Source organism: Corella eumyota, chromosome 7, assembly GCF_963082875.1.
Source record: "Corella eumyota chromosome 7, kaCorEumy4.1, whole genome shotgun sequence".
Taxonomy (NCBI): Eukaryota; Metazoa; Chordata; class Ascidiacea; order Phlebobranchia; family Corellidae; genus Corella; species Corella eumyota.
This window is the reverse complement of record NC_137496.1, coordinates 11,619,880-11,641,691: the sequence shown is the minus strand read 5'-3', so window position 1 is coordinate 11,641,691 and position 21,812 is coordinate 11,619,880. Positions and strand designations below refer to the sequence as shown.

The 21,812-nt window shown below is 33.0% G+C and overlaps 4 protein-coding genes across 5 annotated transcripts in view; 2 read left to right on the top strand and 2 right to left on the bottom strand.

Moving 5' to 3' along the window:
• LOC145759368 (polyamine-transporting ATPase 13A3-like) overlaps nucleotides 1-1,374 on the bottom strand; it is a 17,152-nt gene extending 15,778 nt beyond the window's left edge. The window contains exon 1 of the mRNA XM_082573184.1: nucleotides 1,244-1,374. The gene's annotated coding sequence lies outside the window, so the exon portion shown is untranslated. The remainder of the gene's footprint in view (nucleotides 1-1,243) is intronic.
• On the top strand, nucleotides 398-3,737 carry LOC145759376 (tubulin alpha-1A chain-like). The gene is made up of 7 exons (XM_082573191.1): nucleotides 398-552; nucleotides 1,260-1,482; nucleotides 1,567-1,868; nucleotides 1,949-2,180; nucleotides 2,261-2,526; nucleotides 2,633-2,826; nucleotides 2,903-3,737. The coding sequence occupies exons 1-7, from the start codon at nucleotides 550-552 to the stop codon at nucleotides 3,036-3,038; spliced, it is 1,356 nt and encodes a 451-aa protein (XP_082429317.1). The 5' UTR covers nucleotides 398-549; the 3' UTR covers nucleotides 3,039-3,737.
• Nucleotides 2,941-20,032, bottom strand: LOC145759369 (polyamine-transporting ATPase 13A3-like). Of its 2 annotated transcripts, XR_014286523.1 has the most exons (16): nucleotides 16,805-20,032; nucleotides 16,002-16,099; nucleotides 15,501-15,632; nucleotides 14,962-15,035; nucleotides 14,516-14,600; nucleotides 13,597-13,731; nucleotides 12,782-12,940; nucleotides 12,258-12,368; nucleotides 11,896-11,983; nucleotides 11,306-11,462; nucleotides 10,421-10,610; nucleotides 9,843-10,019; nucleotides 9,048-9,332; nucleotides 8,613-8,720; nucleotides 3,261-3,337; nucleotides 2,941-3,060 (listed from the first exon to the last, which is right to left on the bottom strand). XR_014286523.1 is itself a non-coding variant. In XM_082573185.1 (15 exons), exons 1-15 carry the CDS (start codon nucleotides 16,926-16,928, stop codon nucleotides 3,329-3,331), a joined length of 1,932 nt encoding a protein of 643 aa, XP_082429311.1. In that variant the 5' UTR covers nucleotides 16,929-20,032; the 3' UTR covers nucleotides 2,941-3,328. The 2 variants fall into 2 exon arrangements, 1 of the variants encoding a protein (XP_082429311.1); XM_082573185.1 differs by having other exon boundaries at nucleotides 2,941-3,337.
• Nucleotides 19,178-21,812, top strand: LOC145759375 (tubulin alpha-1A chain-like). The gene is made up of 7 exons (XM_082573190.1): nucleotides 19,178-19,327; nucleotides 20,027-20,249; nucleotides 20,334-20,635; nucleotides 20,716-20,947; nucleotides 21,029-21,294; nucleotides 21,401-21,594; nucleotides 21,671-21,812. Exons 1-7 carry the CDS (start codon nucleotides 19,325-19,327, stop codon nucleotides 21,804-21,806), a joined length of 1,356 nt encoding a protein of 451 aa, XP_082429316.1. The 5' UTR covers nucleotides 19,178-19,324; the 3' UTR covers nucleotides 21,807-21,812.

Sequence of the window (21,812 nt, the reverse complement as noted above, 5' to 3'; positions counted from 1 at the left end):
AATATTTGTTAAAAACGAATAAAATATTAATAATAAAACAATTTTTTTGCGATTTTAGGTTTTTAACTAATGCCAATCATTTTTACTAATATTTATATGAGCGAATAAAACAAATAGGGCGTCATATGTTTTAAATAATTTCAACAAATATATAAAAAGAACAAACATAAATATTTTCCCATAAAAGCTAAGGAATTAAATCAGCTAATGAATTAAATACAGAAAGACAAAGTAATTTCATTAACTTAAAAGCCTCCCACAGCTTAACCCCAGCAATTCTCTGACATCACGTGTAACCAAACACCATCGTATTACGAACACACGCTGTTGCGAACAATACCAATAATGACATCACAACCCAACGAATCTTTAGAATATCGATCAATAGAATATTTGTTTTTTATTGTTTAGAATAGCGAATGGGGTTGGTACACACTTTGAATTAGCAAAAGGCACCTAACTGTCAACAAGCTATTCAGCGATTATTTTACGTTTCAACTTCAACTACTAACTAAACCAAAATAAAAAATAAAAAAATTACTCATCAAAATGGTAAGTTTATGTTAATTTTATATTTTTATTTATTTATTTATTTTGGTTTTTCGCGCATTGATAAAAGTAAATAATAAATTCGATATACAATTAATATTGCAACAATGCGACGGAAAAAAATGACAAAATCAATTTAATGATTTAAAACATGCCAAAAGTATTAATGTTTACATAAAGATTTTAGGTATGTTATGGCATGGTCACCAAACATTATATTTATGATGTAAGTTTAATATGTTTGTTTTAAAATAGGGAGTGGGTGTGGGTCAATAATTTGGGGTAAATTTGATAGTGGGTTACATTAAGTAATATTAAAGTAAAGGTATAATATTTTATAACATCCTGGCAGACTGCTATGTTTATTTCTTATAAATTGGGCCACAAATTAAGTTAAAATATTGATAATAAAAGCTTTCTTTAAATGACTTCATGCGTTTTTTAAAATCGTTATAATTTTTACTTTAATCTGTGAATTTTAGTTTTAAATTTGAAAATACGAAACGAGTAAACTATTTAAATATACGTTAACAGATAAAGTTATATTTCTCTTATATTTGTTTAACATACTTTTAAAGCAGTGAAGTGTATCGTTGCGCTTGATAAGAGGTTTTCAACAGCGATTGCATGGTTTAATATTTACACAGGCTCCCCACTTTAAGTTATGAGAAAGTATTAGAAGGTTTTACATTACCTTTCTTTACCTTTAGCCTGAATGTATCTCAATCCACGTCGGCCAAGCCGGGGTCCAGATCGGAAATGCTTGCTGGGAGTTGTACTGCCTCGAGCATGGAATCCAACCTGACGGCCAGATGCCAAGTGACAAGACCATCGGAGGAAGAGACGACTCTTTCAACACCTTCTTCAGCGAAACTGGAGCAGGAAAACATGTCCCAAGAGCCGTGTTCGTCGACCTTGAACCAACTGTCGTTGGTAAGTTGTCAAAAAAAATAATAATAAAAAAAAAACTAAAATTTTGTAAAAAACAAGAGTTTAACATTGAATTTTGTTCCCCAGATGAGGTTCGAAAAGGTACCTACCGACAGTTGTTCCACCCCGAGCAATTGATCACAGGGAAAGAGGACGCAGCCAACAACTACGCTCGTGGTCACTACACCGTCGGGAAAGAAATTGTGGACCTTGTTCTTGACCGAATCCGAAAACTCGCTGACCAGTGCACCGGGCTCCAGGGATTCCTGATCTTCCACTCCTTCGGAGGAGGCACCGGATCCGGATTCACCTCTCTTCTTATGGAGAGACTCTCCGTCGATTACGGGAAGAAATCCAAGCTTGAGTTTGCCATTTACCCAGCTCCCCAGGTAAGAAAATCAAACTTTAAAAATAACATTAAATTGGTATAAATATTTTGGTAAAAACTTACGTTATTTTATTTATTTAGGTCTCCACCGCTGTTGTCGAGCCTTACAACTCGATCCTGACCACCCATACCACCCTTGAGCACTCTGACTGTGCTTTCATGGTCGACAACGAGGCAGTTTATGACATTTGTCGCCGTAACTTGGACATTGAGCGTCCAACTTACACCAACTTGAACAGGTTGATGGCTCAAATCGTTTCCTCCATCACCGCTTCGTTGAGATTCGATGGTGCTTTGAACGTCGATTTGACCGGTAAATATTTAATTTCTACGCTTTTTTTTGAACTAAATTATGCTTAAAAACACACCCCTTAAAATATCGTTTTTTTATAGAGTTCCAGACAAACTTGGTGCCCTACCCACGTATCCATTTCCCTCTTGTGACGTACAGTCCAGTTATCTCCGCTGAGAAAGCTTACCATGAGCAACTTTCCGTGGCTGAGATCACCAATGCTTGCTTCGAGCCAGCCAACCAGATGATCAAGTGCGATCCTCGTCACGGCAAGTACATTGCTTGCTGCATGTTGTACCGTGGTGACGTAGTCCCCAAGGATGTCAACGCTGCCATTGCAACCATCAAGACCAAACGTACCATCCAAGTAAGTAAACTAGCGTTGCTTATTTCTCCTACTTACTGTATACTTCCTTTAACTATCTTATCGCGCCTTAAATTTCTCCGTTTTAAAATGTCTATTTAACTTTTAGTTCGTCGATTGGTGCCCAACTGGATTCAAGGTCGGAATCAACTACCAGCCACCAACTGTTGTTCCACGAGGCGATCTCGCCAAAGTCCAACGAGCTGTGTGCATGTTGAGCAACACCACCGTCATTGCAAAGGCTTGGGCTCATTTGGATCACAAGTTCGATCTTATGTACGCCAAGCGTGCTTTCATCCATTGGTAAGTAGTCCAACTAATCTCTAACTTGATGACTTCATGTCGTAACTGTCGCTAACTTACAACCTCGTTATTCCAGGTACGTCAACGAGGGAATGGAAGAAGGTGAGTTCTCCGAGGCTCGTGAGGATCTTGCAGCTCTTGAGAAGGACTACGAAGAAGTCGCAGTCGATTCCGTAGAAGGAGAAGGGGAAGAAGAAGAGGAAGAATATTAGTTAAAAATATCCTTAGTAAAACCTGTGAATATTTAAATATTTCACTGTCAATAATTATAAAATATTTCACTACTAGCCATTTAGTTTTTTTAGAATTTCACTTGTTATTGATTTTCTTTGCAATTAATTTGGTAGCTAACTTTCTTAATTAAAGCCATAGAAATAAAACAAATATTCAACATAAATGTTTATGGTATGTTTTAATAATTATTGGAAACCTACAAAGATGTGGCCTTGACTTTAAAGAAGTAAACAAACGTTTAGTAGGTTCCATTGTTTAGCTTTTTAGGCTAGCGTCCCTGTTACAGTAAAAAGCACAGCAGTTAGTTTGTTAAATGTTTATAGTTCGTTTTTATATACATTGGTAAACACGCAACAACATTAAATTTATGTCACTAAACGTACTTTTGTTCTAAGCAAATAATTAACTAACGACTTCATTACCTATGTTAAGAATATATTTTGTATGTTTATTTTGTGTTATCTTTTGTAGATTGAAAGTTTTTCTTGTAGTAACTTAATGTTAAGTTATGCTTTTGTTTATGTATGCTATTGTAGTTCTCTTCTATTTGATTCAGTGATTTTTTCCCTTTCTCTATTAGGTTCTCTTTTGTGTTTTGTGTTTAACAATAAGTTGATTATAGTTTGTGCTTGCTAGGGGTTAGACCTATTTTTATTAGTGCATGCAACCTTATATGTTTTGTTATTTAATTAATGCATGTTATTTATATTCTATTTGAATAAGAAATAAATAATCTGGTTTTTCAATGGTAGCAGAGGATGGTTACTGTAATATAGAAATGTCATCAGTATCCAGAAAATCTCCTCCCAAGTTTGGGGAGGAAACCAGCTATAGTGCATGGAGGAAAAAGATTGCCATGTGGCAGCTAATTACTCCAGTAGATAAAAAAGAACAAGGAATAGTAGTTCTTTTGGAAGCCTTAGAGGGGAATCAAAAGGCTGAAAAAGCTGTGGAAGAACTTAGTACTGTACAGTTACATGCAACCGATGGTCTAGAAAAAATTCTTGTTAAATTAGATTCTGCTTTCAAAAGTGAAAAAGTAGATGATGCGTATGGTTCTTATCGGGCATTTAATGATTACGTAAAACCTGAACATTTATCTATGAGTGATTACATTTTGGAATTCGAACATTTGTACCATAAAATGTCTTCAAATGAAATGGTTTTACCTGATTCTGTGTTAGGATTTAAATTAATTGATGGAGCCAATGTAAATGACAATGAACGAAGGTTGGTTCTAACAATGGCTAGCGATCTCAAATTTGTTAGTATTAAGTCTGCACTGAAACGAATATTTGAAAATTCATATCAATCTACTTCTACTATGACAATAAAGCAAGAAGCCTTTTACTCTAAAGAAAGATTTCGAAATCGAGATTATAAAAAGTCGAAATATTTTGATCCAAAAAAGAATTTTAATAAATTAGATAAATTTGGAAACATTACAAGGTGTGTTATCTGCGATTCTATTATGCATTGGGCAGCCAAGTGTCCTCATAACACAAGACCTTATAAAGAAAAATTTCCTGCTTCAATTAAGGAAGTTGAAGATGTCAGTGTTGTCCTCTTCAGTAAAATTTCGAGTGCAAGCGAAATATTTATGTGTGAAACAATGGGATCTGCTGTCCTAGATACAGCATGTACTAAAACAGTTTGTGGTATCAAGTGGTACACAAATTATATTGATCACTTAAGTAAAGAGATGAGAAACAAGATTTTAAGTGCTGCAAGTTGTACTAGTTTTCGTTTTGGTGATGGAAGACAAGTAGTTTCATTTAAAAAATCACGCATTCCTGCAAGTATTGGTGACAAATTTTGCTTCATTGATGTAGAAATTATAAAAGAAGATTTGCCTCTATTTCTCAGCAAATCCTCTTTAAAGAAAGCTAATTCAAAGATTGACCTTAAAAATGATAAAATAGAGATGTTCGGTAAAAATATTAATGTGTTTTTTTCCACCAATGGCCATTATTGTATAGATATTACTCCTAAGAACAAGGTATTGACAAAACCAAGAGAAGAAATTCTGTTGTCCAAAGATATGTCGCCTCCTGAACAAAAGAAAGTTGTTCAAAAGCTTCACAAACAATTTGGCCATGCTTCAGCCACAAACTTGGAACGACTACTTGAAAATGCAAATGCATTAACCAAAGAGCTTTCGATTGTTATTAAAGAAGAAATTTCAAAATGTGATATTTGTTTAAGACACAAGAAAAATGTTCCGAGACCTGTTGTGGGGTTACCATGGGCTCAACAGTTTAACGAAACAGTAGCAATGAACTTACATGAGCTAGAACCAAATTTATGGTTTTTCCATATGATAGATATGTTTACTCGTTATAGTAATGCTGTAATTATACGCAACAAGACTTCCACTGTTATTGCTAACAACTTTCTGAAACATTGGATTAGTTTGTTTGGTGCTCCCCGTAATGTTTTATGTGATAATGGAAGAGAATTAAATAATGAAGAGTTTCATGATTTGTGTGGAAATTTTAATATTTCTGTTCTTACAACCCCGTCTTATTCTCCTTGGAGTAATGGACTTTGTGAAAGACACAATGCAGTTTTGACTGAAACCTTACTAAAGACCAAAAGTGATGTTAAATGTAATTGGGATATAGCTTTGGCGTGGTCATTAAGCGCTAAAAATGCAATGATTAATAGTTATGGATTTAGTGCGAATCAATTGGTTTTTGGACAAAATAGTAATTTACCCTCCACTATTGACGACAAGCTTCCAGCTTTAGAGGGTAAAACACAAAGTATGACAGTAGATGCACACATATCAGCGTTACATAGTGCCAGAAGGGCATTTATTGAAACAGAATCTTCAGAGAAGATTAGAAGGGCATTAAGAAAACAAACAAGAAGAAATGGAGAAACTTTTCTTATTGGAGAGAAAGTGTACTACAAGCGGGAGGATGTTAATGTTTGGAAAGGTCCTGCAAATGTTTTGGGTCAAGATGGCCCTATTGTTTTCATAAGACATGGTGGGCAATACATAAAAGCACACACCTGTAGGGTTCAGCGCGTAAATGAAAATCAAAGTAATTTAGATGATCAAGAAGAAATAACTCCTTTAAGAATTCAACCCAAGACTCAAAATGATAATGATATTATTACAAAGCCTTGTTCTAAAAAACAAATTCCAATCGAGGAATCGTCATCCGAAGAAGAATTAGAAAAGCCTAACCAAGTAGAAGATCCTTCTCATTTAGCAATTCAACCTCTAAAATTAAAGCTTTTTACCGGCCAAACAGTTCAATTTAATAATGAACATGGTATAGAATGTACAACTTCAATTCTAAATAGAGCAGGTAAAGCAACTGGACGATACAAAAATGCTTATAATGTTAAATTTATTGAACCTGAAGATCTAAGAAACACAAATACATGGATAAATTTTGACAAGGTCCAAAATTTTAAAGTAATGAGGTCTGAAACACAAACTGAAGAGATCCAAGAAGTATCCAGTGACTTATTTTATGATGCAAAAATAGCTGAATTGAATAGCTGGAAAGCAAATGGTGTTTATAAAGAAGTAAAACATACAGGCCAACACTGTATATCAGTGCGTTGGATTTGTTCAATAAAAGAAAAAGACGATCAAAAGATTGCAAAAGCTCGCCTTGTGGCTAGAGGCTTTGAAGAACTAAATAAGGAAAAACTAATAAAGGAATCTCCTACTTGCTCTAAAGATGCTCTAAGAATGATTATTTCCCTGTCATTACAAAAGAATTGGCAAGTAAAAAGCATTGATATAAAAACAGCATTTTTACAAGGTGATTTAGTTGAACGAGAGATTTTACTGAAACCACCGATAGAGTCAAACTGTCCCAAAGACATTGTTTGGAAGCTTCAAAAATGTGTTTACGGTTTAGCTGATGCATCGAAGGCTTGGTACAATAAGGTCCGTAACTTTATGTTTGAAGCAGGTGCCAAAATATCGAAAATGGATTCTGCTTTATTTTATTGGCACAATGGAAAACAGTTGTATGGAATGATTTTCTGTGGTCAGGAACAGAAAATTTTGAAAAAACTGTAATAAAAAATTTACGACAAACATTTAAAATTGGAGAGGAAAATAAAAATCAGTTCAAATATATTGGTTTAAACATCTTTCAAAGTAACCAAGGTATAACTTAGACACAGAAATCATATGTCGATAGTCTCAAACAAATACAGATTAATTTAAACCATTTAACCACAAATGAGGACACAATAACATCAGCAGAAAGGGATGAATTGCGTTCAAAGATAGGACAACTTCTATGGTTAAGTGGACAGACTAGACCTGATGTTAGTTTTGACGTCTGTATGTTGTCGACTAATTTTGAAGATGCAAAAATCAAAGATTTAATTGCTTGCAACAAAGTTATAAGAAAGGTTCAATCCAAAGAACTGTTTTTAACCTTTAGGAATTTGGGAAATACTAAAGATCTTAAAATTGTGGTGTATACAGATGCAGCTTTTGCAAACCTAAGAAATGGAGGAAGTCAAGGAGATTATTTGATTTTTCTTGTTGGTAAAGACCATACTTGTAATCTGTTGAGCTGGCAATCGAAAAGAATTCGGCGTGTTACAAGAAGTACTCTGGCTGCAGAAACCCTAGCTCTTTCAGATGGAATTGAAGCAGCATTATTTATAAATGCTTTGTTTTCTGAATTATATTATGGAGAAGTTAAGTTTGACAAATTACCAATTGTGGGAATTACAGATAATCATTCATTATATGATGCTGTATATTCCACAAAAAGTGTTATTGATAAAAGACTTCGTATTGATGTTGGATCACTTCGAGAAATGATTGCAAGAAAAGAAGTTAACGAAATCAAGTGGGTTAATACCAAAGACCAACTTGCTGACTGTTTGACAAAGCATGGGGTGCATGGCATGCTATTAAGTTCAGTGATACAAAAGGGAATGCTTTCTTTTATTTAAAAAAAAAAAAATAGTGAGTTTGTTAAGAATATATTTTGTATGTTTATTTTGTGTTATCTTTTGTAGATTGAAAGTTTTTCTTGTAGTAACTTAATGTTAAGTTATGCTTTTGTTTATGTATGCTATTGTAGTTCTCTTCTATTTGGTTCAGTGATTTTTTCCCTTTCTCTATTAGGTTCTCTTTTGTGTTTTGTGTTTAACAATTAGTTCATTATAGTTTGTGCTTGCGAGGGGTTAGACCTATTTTTATTAGTGCATGCTACCTTATATGTTTTGTTATTTAATTAATGCATGTTATTTATATTCTATTCTATTTGAATAAGAAATAAATAATCTGGTTTTTCAACCTAAATAGTGTCAAGTAGGCCTGCATTTTTTACATTTAGTTGCCTGCTCCGGTAATTTAAATGCACAATTGCCTGATGTTACTCTATGTTTAGGCTGTAAAGTCAACTTTTTCACATAAAAAACACTATTTTTATAAGAGAACAAAAAGCCTAGTAAGCTTAAGCCAGGTTAAATCTTATAAATTCACAGGTCTTAACTTATTTGTGTTTGGCTAAACAACATTTTTAAGTGTTTTTAAAAAATAAATATTTTCAACTTACCGCCAGTGATGCAGTAGAATCAGGAAAATATTTTTGGTCTTTAAGTAAATTATTTGAAGGTCGAACGTAGGTCGTTTGAAGTTGATCGTACTTACTTTCATCTTCAATCTAATAATAAAACTCTGGGTTTAATGAAATTATTTAAATCCTTGGTGCAGTGGTATAAGTTACACTACTACATGAGGTCCTGAGTTTGTTTCCTAGTGCTACCATGTTATTTTTTTAATGAAAAACTAATACCTGGGGTCCAGAGTTCAACAACCACCAAAGTTAAATTGCCTTAAACTGCTTATAAATAACTTTTTTATTAAAATAAATTAATTATTTATTGTAGTTAAAAAAAAACAAAAAAATTATTAGAATCCAATTTTTTATTAAAACTTTATTAAAATACAAAAATTTCGTTAAATTATAAAATGAATTTTTAATACTTACTGATGGTTCAACTAGCTTCCATCCTGTTGCTTCAAACATTTTAAGGTCCAGAGGGTCTCCGGTTAGATGCCCATCAATGGTAGTTAAAGTATGACAAGTTAACATACCATGCAACAACTTATCGTCCAAACCAAGTTGAAATTTTAAGTTTTCTGCCTGAATTGGTTCCTTGAACTTGCAGTTGTTTTCAGTTTGTGGTAGTTCGTGGTCAACTGGAATTACTTCAGCTAAATCTAATCCATCTTCAGTTAAAGTTCCTGTTTTGTCAAATGCCACGACGTCAACCTGTTTAAAAACATTCAAGTTATTAGTAAACTGATATTTAAATTTTATAGAGGATTTAAACCTAGACTTGGAAAGTGTATGATAAAGATACTTCTGTTACCTCTGTCTAGATTTAAGCCTTGTTTGGCAAAAATATATATTTTTTAATATTTATTTATCCTTAATGTAGTAAGGTCGACTTCACAACTTAAACATAGAGTAACATTTGTTACTCCAACCCAGTCTCAAGTTGTCTTGGTAGTTTGTGTTATAACAGTTTTCAATTGCCCAATAAATAATCTGTTAAATGTTTTTGGAGTTTGGGAAGAGTTCTTACCACTTATATTATTACCTTACTTAAAGGGACTATAGCTTGGAAGCAAAGAGGATTGAACCCATAAATTTATGTAGACATAATGTCCATGCATCAACTTATATTTATAGTTTGGATTAATCATTGTTTAACACACTACCTAACAAATAACATAACAGCAGTTAAATTAAACTTAGAAAAAAAGGGAAAAATTGCACCTGTCCACTAATATTAATCCTCTGTGGACTAATGCAGTGGATCCTCTGTTTCTTGAGCCTCATCTGAGCATAGATGATTCCAATTGTCATGGCTAATGGTAAGGCAGGAGGCACGGATATTGTAATAAGGTCGATTGCATTAAAAGCAATATCTCGAGCAGACTCCCCTTGCAAATGCTGTATAGAAAACATTGTTAACATATATATGTAAGTAAAGACTAAAAGGTTAAATTGGCGGCATAGTTGCTTGCTTTAAAATACTGTTGTTGTGCTCATTATTATCAAGTAATATTAGTCAATAACCCGCTTTTTGGTTTGCATTTTAATTGTTGTAATATGGTCACAACTTTCAACTAATATTTGCCCACAATAATTTACTCATTACCCACAAATGGCAGTTTATTTATTTTATAGGCTTCTAACTTTAATGTATTTTTATATATGTCTGCCAAGCTCCATTATATATAGATTGTTAATGTGAAAGGGCTGTAGAAAAAGTAATTAAATACCAATTTTAAGTCAAATAAAAAAAAACAAAAAAAACTGTTATCATAAAAAATAAAAATTGTTTTAAATACCTGTATTATAACAGTGTATATGAACCCACACATAGCTATAAGAGCAAGTATAAACACAAAAGTGTAAGCATCTCTCAGTAACTTCATATCAACTGGTTTCGGATACAAAATACTGTGAACCAGTCTTCCTTTAGCTGTATGATAACCTGTTCGAACCACCACTGCTTTCACTAATTCACCCCGATAAAACCTGAAGGTAAATTTTTATTTTTAAAATGCGATATTTAGGTATTGACATAGTAAAAATTACCAATACCCAAAGTTTATTTAGATAAGTTTGTTGGGTTATAGTTAAAATTACTGTTGTTTTTTTAAGTTTATTTTATTGATAGAAATTACATTAAAATCTTTTAAAATCTAGCAGTAAAAATCAAACCCAGGATCTCAGGTATTACTTAAGAATGCTACAACATGCCAGCATTGAAAATCAAACCCAGGAACTCAGGCCTTACTTAAGAATGCTACAACATGCCAGCATTGAAAATCAAACCCAGGATCTCAGGCCTTACTTAAGAATGCTACAACATGCCAGCAGTGGAAATCAAACCCAGGATCTCAGGTCTTACTTAAGAATGCTACAACATGCCAGCAGTGGAAATCAAACCCAGGATCTCAGGTATTACTTAAGGATGCTACAACATGCTAGCAGTGGAAATCAAATTCAGGATCTCAGGTCTTACTTAAGGATGCTAAAACATGCTAGCAGTGAGAATCAAACCCAGGATCTCAGGTCTTACTTAAGGATGTTACAACATGCCAGCAGTGGGAATCAAACCAAGGATCTTAAATCTTACTTAAAGATGCTGCAACATGTCAGCAGTAGAAATCAAACCCAAGATTTCAAGTGTTGACTATAAATATTAGACATACCAGCACTAAACTGACCTTGTTTGAAGGACTTGGGTTCCACAAAACAGAGTGTGACGTTTATGCTCCTCTGTGGTGTAAAAGTTCTTCATCTCCCTCTCACTGCTGGGAAGTGGTGTTTTAGTGACAGGAACACTTTCCCCCGTCAGCATGCTTTCATTCACAATACAAGTCCCTGTAAGTTAAAGTTATCCAATGATAATATTCCAATATATTCTAAAGGTGATAGGTTTTTATATTATTGGAAAACAAATGTGCTGTAAATGCCGGGCTCAAGGCAAATAGTGTGGCATTGGTGCAGCTTGAACCCCAAACCTTTTGGTGTGTTAAAGCTATTGGGCTTAAGAGTGAATAGTGTGGCATTGGTGCGGCTCGAACCTAAAACCTATTGGCTCGTAATCCATCGCCATGACCGGCACACCACAATATCAGACTTCAAGTAGAAATAAAATTCCGTATATATAAAAAATAAAGAACTTTGTATATATATGGGGTGGTTAATGGACATGTTTACATTAGAGGCCTTTAAAAACTGCCATTTGTGGTGCTTCGGAATTATTTCTTTCGACACAAAAATGTTAAAACACTTAGTCTTAAAGCAGTCGTACCTGACACAAGAGCAGAATCGCACGGTAACAACATTCCATTAGGTGGCACTATAATCACATCGCCCGGAACCAATTCTTTGCTCCAAACCTTAAGATAAAAAAAATTTTAAAAAATTTTGAAGCAATTTTTAAAATACAAAAGCTTAACTAACTAAACTTTTTTCCTTTCACATTTAAAACTAATCACTAAAATTACTAAAATGATTTTAATGACAAAATTGGCACAAACTTAATTTTAAAAATGTTGGTCCTTAAACATGAAACCATCTATTAAAAAAAGTAAAAAATGATCCTTAAATCTCTGTTCTTAACAATATAAGAACAAAAACTTTAAAGTTATTGTTAAAAGTGAAAGTACTGACCTCAATTTGTTGAACTCCAGACTGTGAGTTTGAATCCTGGCGCTGGACGATAACTTTTGTCTCGTTGTGATACTCCACCATTTTATGGAGGTTAACTCTTTCAGTTCTTACCTTAAAAATTAATTTTATTTTAATTCTGTTGCTTTATTTATAAATTTCAATTTCAAATTTTCAAGTTAGGTCAACAGAATAACTTGTGGAGTATTTTGCACAAAGTTAAAGTTAGGAAAGTTATCCAAAAGTTGGAATTTAAACTAATTTGCAGAATAATTATTAAACCAAACTGCTTTCATGCTGTAGTGCTCTTAAGTAAGGTTTCTTAAACAATTTAAACTCCTGCTGAGCCAGCACTTAATCAGCATAATAATCGGGCAATTATAATCTCTAATATCCCAAACTGCCAAAGACAAGACCGGGTCGGAGTAGCAAATGTTACTCTATGTTTTAGTCGTAAAATCGGCTTTTCCACATCATAGATAAATAAACAATAAATTTAATAGGAACAAATTGATGTTCTGGCTTACCTGTATAAGAGATGCAATCGCAGAGAAAATAGAAATAACAAAAATAGCGGTTGCATAAATATAATAATCGTCAAACATCCAGAATATAACAGCAAAAAGTTGGAAAACGTAAAATGGGTTCAAAATCTCAGAAACTAACAACATAAAATATCCAGGAATCTGAAAAATTTAAGTTAAAATTTAACAGATAGCATTTGTATAAGTAGTTATTGTTTGCAGAAAAAATATTTTGTGACGCACTTAGTTATGGTTTGCAAATAATATATAAAAAAAATTGACCCTTTAAATTTAAAATGCAGGTAGTAGTTTAAAAAGGCAACTTGAAATGGTTTTTAATTCAAGGTCTAGAGTTTAAATCCCACTGCTGCCGTTTTGTTGTCATTATTTTCAACCAAGAACCTTGTGACTTTTAAACAAATAATATTGGTAAGTCAACAACTAAATTTACTACAGCACCAAAATAGGTCGAGGTCACATAACTAACTGAAGGTCGGTTAGTAAAGATTCTTATATTTAAGACAAAATACCAGAATAGTGGTTGGAACATTTGGCTTCACTACATGAGGTCATAAGCTTAATTACCACTGCTTTTTATGCCCTTGAGTAAGGTGCTATAAACAGTATAAACTCCTGCTGAGCCAATCAGCAGCTTAATTATCGGGCAATTATAATCTATAATATCCCAAACTGCCACAGGCAACTCGAGAATGGGTCGGAGTAACTGATGTTGGTAGTAAAATCGACCTTTCCACATCGAGAATAACTATAAAATGAAACTCAAAAAATACTCAAGATAAACTCCACTCAAACTCTACCTTGACAGTGATAAGATTACTCCCAAACAAACAACTTCTTCTTCCAATCTCATTCAAGTTTAATCCTCCGGTGGAGTTCTGATGAAGTTGTTCCAGAGTCACCTGGTTGTCCAAACCACCGAGTTCCACAAAAGTCTGGAATATAAATAATTAATTATTATGACATCACAGTATAATTTTTATCGAAATAAAGGTAAATAAAACACCCAATTTTTTTCCTTGAATATTAAAGCAGGGTAATATATTAGTCAAAACACTTGCTTTACTACATAAGGTTCTGGGTTTGATCCCTACTGCTTCCATGCTGTATTGCTTTTAAGTAAGGCATAATAAATGATATGAACTCCTGCTGAGTCAACTTAGCAGCAGATTTATTATCGCACAATTATAATTAATAATATTCCAAACTACCAAAGTTTACTTTGGATAACTGATGCTACTCTTTTTCAGGTCATAAGGTTGACCTTCCATATCGAGGATAAATAAATGTTTAAAAAAGACCCAAAATATTAAAAACATGAGAATAATATACAATAGAAGAACAATATCTTTTAGTTATAAACCTGTCATCAAGTTAAAGAAATTTCATTTACTTTCTAAGTAATTGTAAAAGAGATGTTTTATCCTTACAAACCTTATGGTTTAAACCACACAATACATGGCAGATATTACACAAAAGAATATGAAATTTTAAAATACGGGTTTCAAGGCTTTTTTCAAGAATAAAGATAATAAAATATATAACAGAACAACAATTTTCTAATTTTTAACTAAGCCAATAAAACTAAGACTCAATATATAATTGATCCAACACTATAAAAAGCAAATGTTTAGGCCATCAAGTTGTTCTTCCCACATTGAGGATAAAGATAGACAATTGGCCACTTAAACTGTGTAAATATATATTAACAACACTTACATTTTGTTCAAAATTCCAAATATATTTCGAACAATGATGTTGAAAATATTTAAACTCATCATTCTGTTGACTTCCATAATTGTCTCTGCATGTTTAAAAATAAATAAGTTTAATCAAGTTTTAGAGTGTCATTTAATTAACTTTTGTTTAATAATAGCAAAACAACAACACTAAATAATACAAAGTTTATTAAATTTTAATAAATAATTGCAAAACTAAGTACCTAAATAAACTAAATTTAAACAATTTTACCCTAAAAATTACATGTTTTATCCAAAAAACACCACCTAAAATTTAGTACTTTAACGGTACTTGACCCAATTAAAACACTTAACACATTTATGTATTAGATGTGTTGTTATTTTAACATAATCTAACTAAGTTATTTTTAAAGTATTTTGCAATAATTTAAGATTTGGTATAAATAAAATATTAAATTAATTTACCCAGATCCTGGATAATCATTGGAGATAAGCAAAGCCAGCTCTGATGACATTATATTAATTTCAGCAACAAATTTCTGAAATAAAATGTAACATTAGTTAATAAAGTAAAATATTTTTATGTACTTTTTATCCCTGATGTGGAAAGGTTGACTTCACCTAAACATAAAGTAACAATTGTTACCCTAACCAAGTCTCAAGTTAACTTTGCCAGTTTGGGATATTATTAAATATAAGTATCTATTTAACAATACTATCCACTTATTAATCCATTGTAGTTATAAAATTTACAAGATTTAACCAATGCAGCCAATTTTTTTATTTTACAAAGCTGTCAATCTTTTTTTTACTTTAAGGGGATAGGTTTTTGTATTTTATTAAAGAAGAGCGTGCAGATAGGATGTGTTCGAGCTGTAAACTGCCGTTTGTGATGCATGAGTAAGTTATCGCAGACAAATATTAGTTGAGAGTTGCGACCATATTATGACAATTAAAACCATAACCATAAGACGAGCTTTTAACCCATACAAAAATCTACAAACCTGATTGGTACCGTCAGTAGTTTGCAGGAGGACAGAAGTTGAACAATTCAAAGTTGTTACTGTATGCGTCCATTTCAATCTCCAATCTTCTCTCCAATAAAATATAAGAAGGAGGAATCCGCCAGACAGTATCTAATTGTGATTTAAAATTTAAATATTTATTATTGAGTATTCTAAAAAAGTTTATAGAATAAATAGGTTATGTAAGTTTATAGGCAATAAAATGTTGTTGTAAAATAGTAATAAATTATTATGTTATAGTTTCACAACTGATCCTACTTAGTCAGCTGATTTGAAAATTTAAAATGTCAAAATTAAAAAGGCAAACACCGTAAAAATTGCATGAAAAATAAATAAATTTTTGCAATGTTTGCTACTTGTAATAAAAAAGGACTTCAAGTTGTTATTTAACTTTGGCAATTATCAATAAAAATCTTTGTCAGAATAAGTTTAACAAAAATCACCCAAAAAAATATTTTAGAAAATAATTTAAAAACTTACGGTAGCCAGTACACTGAGTACATATTTCCAATGATTTTTCTTATACCCAATACAAAGAAGTTCATCAGGAGATCCCTTTCCAATTATACATTCCATATCTGGAAAATATAAAAGTTAGTGTGATTTATTTTAACATATTTATCTAAACTTAAACAGCAAAAAATAAACTGCAATATTATAAGAAAACAGAGGCACGAGTAGCTAGGACTTTTATAAATTAAAAAAAAAATTTAAAGAGCTAAAGGTATATACAGTTAAACAACCTATCACAAATAGTCTTAATTTTAAATTGCAATAAAAGTGAGACTTTGTATTTATAAATTAAAATTTAAATGCAGTTGCATTATCTATTAATTGCACACACAAACAAATATACCTAATTTAACATTATATACCTTTAAATAATCTACTCTTAATGCATTTATTTATACTAGTTTTTAGCACTGGACTTTAAACCATATTAGGTTATGACCAGTTACAGTGACTAAACTAACAAAGCAAGCATAACTCAGAGCTTAATCTTTAACAAATTACAAATTTTTGCAAAGTAAAACAACAAAGGAGTTAGTTTGCTCAATGCTGCTGGCTTGTGGTTGAAGTTATTTTATCAGAGTAGCACTTATCTTTATCTTAAATAAACAACATTTGTTTCTTGAAATATATACTTAATAACTTGAAAGATAAGATTTTGTCTTTTTTAATTTATTTTTAAAAATTAAATAAATATTTTTGAGTTTTTTCTAATTTAACAACTTTTAAGGTTTTAATTTTATATTTTTCATAAAAAAAGTAAATTGATTTACCTTCGCTGACTCTGCGCCGTTGGTTGCTAAGCAACCCATAGCTGGCCTCTGCTTCTTCATTAATGGATTCCTCGCTTACACGATCAATACTGCCACCTTGTGACCAGTCATATTGAGAGGTCATCTGGCCTGTCCTCTCCGAAAGAAACAACAATAAAGTTTTATCTTTGTTCTGAAGCCAGACATCCACTTATAAGTGAAGAATTTCTAATTAAATTTATAAAAAACTACATTTTTTCATATTTAAATAACCTAAAAATATAAAAAGAATAATAAATTTAAAATAGTAAACCTTTTGCACATATGTCCAATTAATAGACCTACAAAATAAAATACCATATGTGGTGCTCGGGTATATTATCATGAGCTGTATTAGTTATCAAAACAATTCAAATGCTGTAGGGCAAGCCATGGACTAGTAATTATCAATTTAAAATCTTGTGGTAAGTTCTTTATAAAACCATTACTTTTAATGTTTTTGTTTTTGCCAACAAATTAACATCAAAAAAAATTTTATAACAGGAAATAATAATTTATCAGAAAATTTCACTTAGAATTTTTTATCATAACAAAAATATTAAAAACAAGTATGTTAACTAAGAACCAACAAATTCCTTTCATGTTCTGTAAAAGATTAACATAAAAAATTATTTTTAATCTGTATTTCGCTTTCGAAGAGTATTTTCGCTTTTCGAAAATCTGTATTTCGCTTTCGAGTCGGTTTTCCTTTTTTTAAAAGCAGTCGGCCCAGAACTAGAGTCAACATTAATTATTCTCTTCTCTGCAAACTCTATTTTTTCTTCTTTAGGAGCGGCAGGTTTTAGAGTAACTTGATTAAAAGTTTCTTGTTTTGGAATCTCAGAAACTGTTTGCCATTTTCCGTAGGGGTGACCCGTCGTCGAAGTAGGAGTTAATATTGGGGCTGTTTCTATGGTTATTTGTGATGGTTTAGTTACAGTTTTTGGGTCGCTTCGATGTGAGTTTGATGTTGGTTTACTTTTAGGTTTTTGGGTTTCGTTTTTCGGTTTTGTCGTAGAAGAACTTGCGGTCATTTTTATAATTTGTTCGTCACTGTATCCTTGCCCTTTTAAATCTTCCCGATATTTCTTTGTTGCCTCCTTCTCCATTTTTCGCAGAAAATAATCCGCTTTCTGATTAAACTCATTCTAAATTTTACTTTTTTTCGTGAGGGCATTTATAATCAATAATATCTCTAACTGGCGAAAAGTCCATTTTCGTTGCAACTATATTACGACAACCACTGTAATAGTAACCAGTTAAATTTCAATAAGTAAAACGAAAGCCCGTAGTGCGGGCAGTTAGGTATTATACTCATGCTAAAAGATTCTTATTTGCTTATTATTAATGGTGACTTCGTTAAACCAGCCCAGTCTTAAATTCGACGAATTAATTATTGTTAAACTGGTAAAATTAATTAATTAACAATTAATAATAAACATGAATTATGTTTTTGGAAAAAAATTAATGCGTCGGTCCCAACAAAGCCAGCACTTAATCAGCAGCATAATTATCGGGCAATCATAATCCATAATATCCCAAACTGTTAAAGGCAACTTAAGACTGGGTGGGAGTAACTGGTGCTACTCTATGTTTAGGCCGTAAAGTTGACCTTTCCACATCGAGGATAAATAAATATAAATTAAATAGAAGTATTTAATTTTCCCGCTTAGTAACGAAGGTGGTTCGGTTTGTTGATTTAACTTGTTTGTTTAACACCGAACCAGTTTTTACTTGCCCGTGGTTTCATTAACGTTTGTAAGTAATTCAATATCCAGTCTGTTACTCCTACATACTAGTTGTTATGGAAACGATGTTTATTGAAAGATTTGTCGTTTTATTAAAACAAAAAAACGTTTATTTATTCTACTTTAAAATAATATTCTTAACATTTACAAAAAAAATTGTGATTCATTTGGTTAAGCAATTTTAAACCGCTATTCTTGTTTAAATCATCAGCCAACTATAAAATATTTGTTAAAAACGAATAAAATATTAATAATAAAACAATTTTTTTGCGATTTTAGGTTTTTAACTAATGCCAATCATTTTTTACTAATATTTATAAGGGCCCATTTAACAAATAGGGCGGCATATGTTTTAAATAATTTCAACAAATACATAAAAAGAACAAACATAAATATTTTTCCATAAGAGCTAAGGAATTAAATACAGAAAGACAAAGTAATTTCATTAACTTAAAAGCCTCCCACAGCTTAACCCCAGCAATTCTCTGACATCACGTGCAACCAAACAATATCGTATTACGAACACACGCTGTTGCGAACAATACCAATAATGACATCACAACCCAACGAATCTTTAGAATATCGATCAATAGAATATTTGTTTTTTATTGTTTAGAATAGCGAATGGGGTTGGTACACACTTTGAATTAGCAAAAGGCACCTAACTGTCAACAAGCTATTCAGCGATTATTTTACGTTTCAACTTCAACTACTAACTAAACCAAAATAAAAAATAAAAAAATTACTCATCAAAATGGTAAGTTTATGTTAATTTTATATTTTTATTTATTTTGGTTTTTCGCGCATTGATAAAAGTAAATAATAAATTCGATATACAATTAATATTACAACAATGCGACGGGAAAAAATGACAAAATTAATTTAATGATTTAAAACATGCCAAAAGTATTAATGTTCACATAAAGATTTTAGGTATGTTATGGCATGGTCACCAAACATTATATTTATAATGTAAGTTTAATATGTTTGTTTTAAAATAGGGAGTGGGTGTGGGTCAATAATTTGGGGTAAATTTGATAGTGGGTTACATTAAGTTATATTAAAGTAAAGGTATAATATTTTATAACATCCTGGCAGACTGCTATGTTTATTTCTTATAAATTGGGCCACAAATTAAGTTAAAATATTGATAATAAAAGCTTTCTTTAAATGACTTCATGCGTTTTTTAAAATCGTTATAATTTTTACTTTAATCTGAGAATTTTAGTTTTAAATTTGAAAATACGAAATTAGTAAACTATTTAAATATACGCCAACAGTTAAAGTTATATTTCTCTTATATTTGTTTAACATACTTTTAAAGCAGTGAAGTGTATCGTTGCGCTTGATAAGAGGTTTTCAACAGCGCTTGCGCGGTTTAATATTTACACAGGCGTCCTTCTTTAAGTTATGAGAAAGTTCTAGAAGGTTTTACATTACCTTTCTTTACCTTTAGCGTGAATGTATCTCAATCCACGTCGGCCAAGCCGGAGTTCAGATCGGAAATGCTTGCTGGGAGTTGTACTGCCTCGAGCATGGAATCCAACCTGACGGCCAGATGCCAAGTGACAAGACCATCGGAGGAGGAGACGACTCTTTCAACACCATTTTCAGCGAAACTGGAGCAGGAAAACACGTCCCAAGAGCCGTGTTCGTCGACCTTGAACCAACTGTCGTTGGTAAGTTGTCAAAAAAAATAATAATAAAAAAAAAACTAAAATTTTGTAAAAAACAAGAGTTTAACATTGAATTTTGTTCCCCAGATGAGGTTCGAAAAGGTACCTACCAACAGTTGTTCCACCCCGAGCAATTGATCACAGGGAAAGAGGACGCAGCCAACAACTACGCTCGTGGTCACTACACCGTCGGGAAAGAAATTGTGGACCTTGTTCTTGACCGAATCCGAAAACTCGCTGACCAGTGCACCGGGCTCCAGGGATTCCTGATCTTCCACTCCTTCGGAGGAGGCACCGGATCCGGATTCACCTCTCTTCTTATGGAGAGACTCTCCGTCGATTACGGGAAGAAATCCAAGCTTGAGTTTGCCATTTACCCAGCTCCCCAGGTAAGAAAATCAAACTTTAAAAATAACATTAAATTGGTATAAATATTTTGGTAAAAACTTACGTTATTTTATTTATTTAGGTCTCCACCGCTGTTGTCGAGCCTTACAACTCGATCCTGACCACCCATACCACCCTTGAGCACTCTGACTGTGCTTTCATGGTCGACAACGAGGCCATCTACGACATTTGTTGCTGTAACTTGGACATTGAGCGTCCAACTTACACCAACTTGAACAGGTTGATGGCTCAAATCGTTTCTTCCATCACCGCCTCGTTGAGATTCGATGGTGCTTTGAACGTCGATTTGAACGGTAAATTTACCTAAAATTACTGTACAAAAAACTTAACAACCTTAATTTTGTATTTAGAATAACCTTGTACCGTTTTTGCAGGGTTCCAGACCAACTTGGTGCCATACCCACGTATCCATTTCCCATTGGCCACATATGCTCCAGTTATCTCCGCTGAGAAGGCTTACCATGAGCAACTTTCCGTGGCTGAGATCACCAATGCTTGCTTCGAGCCAGCCAACCAGATGATCAAGTGCGATCCTCGTCGCGGCAAGTACATTGCTTGCTGCATGTTGTACCGTGGTGACGTAGTCCCCAAGGACGTCAACGCTGCCATTGCAACCATCAAGACCAAACGTACCATCCAAGTAAGTAAACTAGCGTTGCTTATTTCTCCTACTTACTGTATACTTCCTTTAACTATCTTATCGCGCCTTAAATTTCTCCGTTTTAAAATGTCTATTTAACTTTTAGTTCATCGATTGGTGCCCAACTGGATTCAAGGTCGGAATCAACTACCAGCCACCAACTGTTGTTCCAGGAGGTGATCTCGCCAAAGTCCAACGAGCTGTGTGCATGTTGAGCAACACCACCGCCATTGCTGAGGCTTGGGCTCGTTTGGATCATAAGTTCGATCTTATGTACGCCAAGCGTGCTTTCGTCCATTGGTAAGTAGTCCAACTAATCTTTAACTCGGTAACTTGATGTAGTAACTGTCGCTAACCTACAACCTCGTTATTCCAGGTACGTCGGCGAGGGAATGGAAGAAGGTGAGTTCTCCGAGGCTCGTGAGGATCTCGCAGCTCTTGAGAAGGATTACGAAGAAGTCGGAGTCGATTCCGTAGAAGGCGAGGGAGAGGAAGAAGGAGAAGAATATTAAATCAAC

Excerpts from the sequence above, each read along its gene's own strand:
- LOC145759375 (XM_082573190.1), top strand. Across the intron at positions 20,636-20,715 it reads CCATTTACCCAGCTCCCCAG|GTCTCCACCGCTGTTGTCGA; the intron begins GTAAGAAAATCA and ends TTATTTATTTAG. Across the intron at positions 21,595-21,670 it reads AAGCGTGCTTTCGTCCATTG|GTACGTCGGCGAGGGAATGG; the intron begins GTAAGTAGTCCA and ends TCGTTATTCCAG.
- LOC145759369 (XM_082573185.1), bottom strand. The coding sequence starts at position 16,928 with ATGACCTCTCAATATGACTGGTCACAAGGTGGCAGTATTGATCGTGTA. Across the intron at positions 16,100-16,804 it reads ACGGCGCAGAGTCAGCGAAG|ATATGGAATGTATAATTGGA; the intron begins GTAAATCAATTT and ends TATATTTTCCAG. Across the intron at positions 13,732-14,515 it reads TTTGGAATTTTGAACAAAAT|ACTTTTGTGGAACTCGGTGG; the intron begins GTAAGTGTTGTT and ends TTTATATTCCAG.
- LOC145759376 (XM_082573191.1), top strand. Across the intron at positions 2,527-2,632 it reads AGACCAAACGTACCATCCAA|TTCGTCGATTGGTGCCCAAC; the intron begins GTAAGTAAACTA and ends TTTAACTTTTAG. Across the intron at positions 2,827-2,902 it reads AAGCGTGCTTTCATCCATTG|GTACGTCAACGAGGGAATGG; the intron begins GTAAGTAGTCCA and ends TCGTTATTCCAG.